Raw genomic sequence first — 7,092 nt, 5'->3', positions numbered from 1 at the left:
AAAAGAAGTGCTTGAAACACATTGAAAAAACCACATTCATTGTCTGCAATATATATCTCAGATTATATATTTTGTCTTTTTTTCTCATGTTTCCTGTTCCACTGGCCTGGAACGATGGCTTGAAATGTACTCCATTAAATAGACTTTTCTTGGTTGGAGATGCATAACAAATTTCATGGTGGCTGAAATGTGATGACTAAGCCCTTTCCCCCATTTCCTCTTGTTTAAATAAAAAGTATCCAAGTCCAATATCCTTACTTGGATTTTTGACTGTATTAAATGCTAATAACAAACTGTACTCTTCAAATAATCTTGTAAAAAATGTTTATTGTAAAAATGTTACTATATTTTTTTAGAATTGAGTTAACTTTTGCAGACTTGCTCCACTAGCCTTATTGCCTATGTAATATTATAGTATAGTTTATTACAGTACAGCACAATATATTTTATTTATATTAATATAGTAATATTACCATATTATATATTAACCAGAACTTTATTACAGAGTGTATATCCTTTGAATGTCTCAACCTTTGAGCTTTAAACTCTAATGTTTTTTAAATGTAGACATTATTGCTGCCAGAGCTAAACCGATTTCTTTTGAAATGTTAAATACACAAGCTTCTGCCGCCATAGCTTCCCCGAACCGCGATGAAGAATGGAAGCAAAACATTTAAGGGGAGTGCTAAACTCGAAGGGGAGAGAATTTTCTGAAGATCGTGACAAAAATTTTGTGGCTTTACGATTTAAAAACAACAACAGAAAAACAAACACACACACACAAAAAAAAAAAAAACAAAAAAAAAACACCACACCTTTTCGGACTGAAATTGTCACTGCATTGCCTTCTACGTCTTTCTGGGCTGCTCCCACCTCCGCATTTAATTTCTTTCAAAACGCAGCGGTCCCTTCCCGAAGGAATGGCAGGGCAGATGCAGCGATCTGTGCCTCCGAACTCAGAGCCGCTCACCTGGGGCTGCGGTACCTGAGCACACACTGCTTTCTGCTTCTCGTCGTGCCGGATGGGTGTTTGCTTATCGTGCCTGACAAAGCTCACTTTTATTTCATTTTATTTTATCCTTTCCAGCTGTCAACTATACCCGCCCTCCGGCCAGGGCGCATGCGCCGGCGCTGGGGCGGCATTGGCGGGCCCGGCCCGCCCCGCCCCGCGCGCTACCCAGCAGGCCGCGCGCCGCGCTGAGGTCAAGATGGCGGCAAAGGCGTCTGGTGAGGCGGTGGGGGGGCTGGGGGATGGCGGCTCCGGGTCTGTTCCCGGCCTTGTCTTTGTTCCCGTTCCCGACCCGCCTGCAGCGCTGGCCGCGGCCCGGCGCGCGCTGGGCAGCGAGGCGGGCCGTGGCGGGGGGAGGAGGAGGCGGAGGTGGTGTGCACCGTGTGCCCTTGACGGGGACAGTGAGTGCTGGTTCCACAGTCGCCGGGTGCATCTCCTCGTCGGCCCTGCCGTGGCAGCGGAGGGAGCCTGGCTGCCATACCTGAGCTTTCTGGGCTTAAAGAGTGCTGGGGAGAAAGCCTTTGGCTCTTCGTGAGGAGCCTCGGGGATTGCTGTCCTGCGCGGATACCGACTCGGCGCACGGCTGGTCTAAGGTTGCTCCTTGTCTGGTCCTAAAGGACGAAGGACTAAGTACCTTGCTGAGATAGTGCACTAATGACGTCCTTAGGAGTGTTTTGGGGGTGACGTGGTAAGACAGTTGGCTTAGTTAGAGGTGACATAAAACATCTCGCCTGCACTGCGTTGCCCGTGTTTTGACGTTCGTGCACTTCTAGACCCGTTGTTGAGGTACTTGATTATGTGTAAAAGCGCCTCTGCCGTCCCAAACCACATTTAAAGGAAGGTGAACACGCTATATGTGATGTGGAGGTTTGTTTTTTTCTCTGATTGATTTGGGTGGTCGGGTTTCTTTTGTTTGGTTGGTTGGTTTTGGTTTTGTGGGGGTCTTTTTGAGGTTTTAGTATTGATTTAGTGGTTGACTTTGGCAGCTCCTTGAAAAAGGAATAACATTTGAGTATCTGGAGAGTGGACCAGAAGGTTAGCATAATAATATGCTGGGCTTGAAGTCACATAGTAAAAGCCGAGGAACTTAGATAAACTACCAGAAAAGCCTGATGGTTTTGCTTTATGTAGACTCTGTGGGTTTGGCTCATGTAAGTGTTACAGAGCCTAAGAGTTTTGTTGCTGTCTTTGATGAGGAATTGGTAGCATTTTTCCAAGTCTTACAGTAGCCCAATTTTCAGATTTAGTGAAATGGCTTAAACTCTCATACATAATGAGCAGTCCTTCTACCTGTTCAGTGTCACTGAGAAATAAAGGCCAAGTCACATGTGGCCAAGTTAAAATTTGATGCAATATTACATTACTGCATGTGTTGGAGGCCAGCAAATATTTGTGTACTGCTACAGTAATGTGTAAATGTTGAATTTTGCCTTGCTGTGCAGCTGATGATGGTCATGTTCAGTTGCAGGAGGCGGTCGTCTGTTAGACAGGATTCGCAAGTGGTATTACAATGCAGCTGGGTTCAACAAACTTGGTAAGTGTTTCATTGAGTTTTAAAAACTGAAATTGTAACAGTTCTCAGACTAGTTGTTTTTCCATAGCTGGCATATCTATGTGCAGGTTGGCATAAGTATTTTTGATCAAAATTAGCTACTACTTCTGTGGCAAAAAAAAGTTAGCAATAACTTCAGTTAGTTCTTTCTGTGGTTGCTCATGTTCCAGTGAATTAACTTAGAAAAGCTACGGTCAAGCTGGGACAGTTGACAAAAGCTTTCTCAAAGCAGTCCTGAAAACTCAATTATTTACATTTCCCCACCGAGTCACTTTCACTGGCCAGTGTCTTCTAACCCAAAGACTGCCCTTGAAGCTGGAGAGGTTCCTACTGATAGTAGTCAGCCTGTTTGCAGTACTTATGCAAAGTATCCAAAGTGCAAAAAAGATTATGGTTATTCTGCCCTTTGTGTCACCATAACTTCAGCTGGTGTCACTCTGGCCTGCACAGTGAGGGAATAGGTGTCAAAACAGGGCTTCCTTAAGGAGAAAAGGGTCCCTTAATGGTATTTTCTTCAGTTTATTCAGAGCTGTTTCCAAGTTTGTTTCAGCCATTTAGATGGCAGAACAGTTCTTAGATGACAAGAGTCTTAATATTCAGATGCTGCAATTTATTGCTCGCCACAATACAAGCAAATCTCTTAAAGGAATTTAACATTCCTGCCATGGGGAAGTTAGAAAAAAATTACAAGAAGAATGTAATCAAGTAAGCTTAGGTCCTTCCTCCACAGTTGCAGTGCTTAAATCTCCTTTAATAATGCCCTTCTGCAGTAATTCTTTTTTTCTGCTGCTTCTCTGGAAATATGAGTAAAAAATTAGAGAAACACCAAATTTAATATAGTGATTAAACTAGCAGTAGTGCTCTCTGTGCCTTTGAAACAAATTACAAAACTGAATTTAAGAATATGTGACTCAAAAGAAATTTTTGTTTTATTGAGGCGCTACTGCCAGATCAGTCACCTGAGATGAAATCCTTTAACCACAAGTCAGTAGGTATGTTGTAGTAATCATCTTGAAATTGGCTACTGAAGTAATAGTTTGTCCTATTTTGTTAATACCAAATACATACTTACAGAAATGTTGGTTGAGTTGTAAAAATCCTTTGTTCCACAGAAGGTTTGGGAGTGTTCTTAGTTTTGAGAAGAGTGGGTGTTTCTCCTTTACTTAACTTACAGTTTGGAACTCACACACCAACATAGCGCTTCAGGTTTCCATAGCTTCAAACAGTCAGCAAAGATCTGGTCATTATGAGCAGGGGCAGTTTAGAGAAAAATTCTTCAGTATTGAAGGTGTCTCATTTGTGGCTGACTGACTCGGAGATTCAGAGCTCTCAAAAAACCTTTATCTTAAGCAGAGATATAAAATGAGATGCTCATAAGTTCACCCCTTAGATCCAGAGAAGTTTTTGTTGTGCATATCCATATTCTCATGAAACACATTGAATTAAATACCCATTTTCCTTATTCTTCTTTAAGAAAAGGAGTAAAAAAAGTAAATAGTCTGTGAAAGTCAGTGTTCAGAATTGCATATTCTCTGTGAGCAACGAGTGGCTCACCTGGATTGGTTTGGTTTTTCTTCATAATTTTGTACTGGAGATGTTTTGCCCATGGTACATGTATCAATCCTAAATCTTACTGAAGAACATTTATTCAGTGATACTGTAAATTCTTCTTGTTACAGGGTTAATGCGAGATGATACATTGCATGAAGATGATGATGTAAAAGAGGCGTTGAAGAGACTTCCAGAACATCTGTACAATGAAAGAGTATTTCGCATAAAGCGGGCACTGGACTTAAGCTTGAAACATCAGATCCTGCCCAAAGACCAGTGGGTGAAGTATGAGGAGGTACGTGCACAGAGTGTTTCCAAGGTGCAGGTCTCAAATGGCACTGCTAGGACTGTTGGTTGGGATTTTCATTCTCTGAGGAGACACATGGTTACATGTTCTTTGTAGTGAGTAAATGAGTCAGTATCTCATGGAATGCCTCTGGAAAACATTTCTGATTGCAGTTTAAAAATCTGTTTTTCAGTTAAGAATTATTAAATTTTTCTCAAGGTGACAGAAGCTTATTAAGCTACAGCTCAGAATCACGGCACATTGTTTGTGTTCAGACAAAATCTTTCTTCTAAGCTGTCAGATAAAGAAATGCAGTGTAAATAGCTTTGGAAATCTTAAAGAAGTTCTCCTGTTTTTCTGATTGATTTCTTGCAGAAAATCTTGAGCCAAAGCTTTTATTCACAAAGGTGCCAAGGAAGAATAATTTGAAGGGAAGTCATGCATTAAAATGCGTGTCATCTTATAATTTAAAAAACATACTGCACTTTCCTTATCAGATGTAACAAAACTACATTTTTTGGTAGTGAATTGATTCACAGACTTTGCATCACAGTTCACCTCAGCTTTCTCCAGATTACCGGGCAGAGAGGAATTTTATTGTTGAACTTTTGACTGTAGGAGAGTATAAAGGTATTAATGCACCTCTGAATAAGCAAAGGCTGTTTCTTGTGGTCTCATAGGTCATATTTAGGTAACTGCTGCGTTGAATAACTGATCGCATATTTCCTCAAGCAGCAGTTTGGTTTTTAAGTGTTAAATATGGTTGGGTGTACTGTCAAATACAAGTTTACCGTGCTGGTTAGAAGTTAATCTCAAAAAGAGATTATCTGGAATATTGTTGTTGGATTTCAAACTAATTAAAGTGGGTCTGGTACATTTGGGTGTCTGCCAAAGCCACCACTGTTTCTAAAAGCATAGCTAGAAGTGTCACTTTGCCTGTTAATGTTGATGAGGCATTAGGAATTGGTGATTACTGCAGTAGAGAACTTGTCTTTGCAGACTTGGCAGATACAAAGTTTACCTTTTCAGGGTAAGGCTGGATTTATTTTTTTTTATTTTTTTCTTGATAGGTTGGTGTTTAGTCCTCCCGAACCTGGGAGGCATGAGAAGCAAATAGTCTGTGGGAATGACATGAGATGTTTCTGGACCTTGCTGTAAGTTTAAATGTATTCTCTTCTTTTTCAGGATCACCGTTATCTTGAACCATACCTAAAAGAAGTAATCCGTGAAAGACATGAAAGGGAAGCATGGAACAAGAAGTAATAATTGAACTACTTCATGCAAATATCCAGCTATTTCTGATATTTTATGCATTTGGTTGTAGAAGTCCTTAGGGAGGCAATTGTGAGGCTGAGGAATGCTGTTTCAGCTTGTTCATTGAATCTGATCATCCAACTAAAATAAACATGTCAAAGTATAAAAATCTTGGAAGAGTTCTTTCTAAATGTTGACAAGCTAATGTTCGGATCTTTCCTGTGTGCATGTACATTACACATTAGCTTAGTGGTATGCAGTCTTCATTCCAAATTTTGATTCTTACTCTTTTCATCATACAGCTGTTTTCTGCAGTAGTAGAATTGGGTAAGAAATGTTCAAAGCTGTTGGTGCTAGTTGCTCTGCAAATTAAAAAGAATTTGGTATTCAGTCATCACTTGTTACTGTAGACAGTAATACTGAACTAGTGCTTGATGTTACAATGGTATTGTGAGACAGCAGAATATAATATTCTGCGTACCCAAGCAGATGCGTATTGTAAAAATGGAAAATACAGGTGATTCCTTAATCATAAAATAGGAAGTGTTTCACTAACTTTTTATACCATGTACGTTGTTAAGCCTTAAAAACTGTTTTCATGTAAACCGTAACGACTCTGTCACTTCAGCTTTTTGAGACTTTTTATTATTTTAAAGAGTAGAAAAGTTGTATTCTGATGTTCTTTAAACAGCGTAGCACCTAACATAGTTAACTTCTCATGTTTTGTTTTTTTCGCCACCTAAAGCATGCTCTAGTTTTTAGCGATTGGTATCCAGAAACTACTGGCCTTTACTGGCTGAAAACCTGGAGTTTAGCCTTCCATAGTTTAATTGTAGTGTGAATTTGGGACAGATACTGGTATAAGGCATGAAATTCAGAGCCTGTTGTATAACCTTCTGAATGAAGTACAGAATCTTGCACGATGGCCTCAAAGTTTCGTTGGCCTTTTGTTGTGCATGCTTGTCTGCCAAATGCAACACTTGGTTTACCAAAAGAAGAAGGAGCAAAGCACATCTGCAGTTTTGAATTGGTATGACCAAATAAATAAAATACTGGATTAGAAGCTTTTAGCTCTGCTCATAATTTTGTAACTAACCTTCACCTGCTTGCTTAAGTCCTTTACATCTGTGGGATGGATAGTGATCCCTCAAAACTTGACAGCCTGATGTGGCAAAACAAAATTCTGCAAAAATATCTGCATTGCCAATATTCCTTTAAAGTCTGTGTGGAAATTATATTAAGAATTTGACGTTTCGTTTTACAGTAAAATCTAGTGACTGAATCATACATATTTTGATGTATTTTTGGGAACTTTATGATGTTCTTCCTAGAGACAAATAGGGCATGGAGTTTCACACTTCTCTTTATGTAATTATTATAGTTTTCTAATGAAATTAGGACTATTTCATTATCTCTTAGAATTATATTAAAAGACTTAAT

The 7,092-nt window shown here is 39.7% G+C and overlaps 1 protein-coding gene across 2 annotated transcripts; it reads left to right on the top strand.

The window, feature by feature from the left end:
- The first annotated feature begins 1,124 nt into the window (after window positions 1-1,124).
- Window positions 1,125-6,715, top strand: LOC134050208 (cytochrome b-c1 complex subunit 7). 2 transcript variants are annotated; one of them, XM_062503132.1, is made up of 4 exons: window positions 1,125-1,227; window positions 2,472-2,543; window positions 4,241-4,407; window positions 5,584-6,715. In XM_062503132.1, the coding sequence occupies exons 1-4, from the start codon at window positions 1,209-1,211 to the stop codon at window positions 5,659-5,661; spliced, it is 336 nt and encodes a 111-aa protein (XP_062359116.1). In that variant the 5' UTR covers window positions 1,125-1,208; the 3' UTR covers window positions 5,662-6,715. The 2 variants fall into 2 exon arrangements, with proteins under 2 accessions (XP_062359116.1, XP_062359124.1); XM_062503140.1 differs by lacking the exon at window positions 1,125-1,227 and adding an exon at window positions 1,409-1,876.
- The last annotated feature ends 377 nt before the right edge of the window (window positions 6,716-7,092 follow it).

The sequence above is a fragment of the Cinclus cinclus genome, chromosome 1 (assembly GCF_963662255.1).
Source record: "Cinclus cinclus chromosome 1, bCinCin1.1, whole genome shotgun sequence".
NCBI classification, from domain to species: Eukaryota; Metazoa; Chordata; class Aves; order Passeriformes; family Cinclidae; genus Cinclus; species Cinclus cinclus.
The sequence above is the reverse complement of the archived record's forward strand: the minus strand, read 5'-3'. Positions and strand labels throughout refer to the sequence as shown.

Excerpts from the sequence above, each read along its gene's own strand:
- LOC134050208 (XM_062503132.1), top strand. Across the intron at positions 2,544-4,240 it reads AGCTGGGTTCAACAAACTTG|GGTTAATGCGAGATGATACA; the intron begins GTAAGTGTTTCA and ends TTCTTGTTACAG. Across the intron at positions 4,408-5,583 it reads AGTGGGTGAAGTATGAGGAG|GATCACCGTTATCTTGAACC; the intron begins GTACGTGCACAG and ends CTTCTTTTTCAG.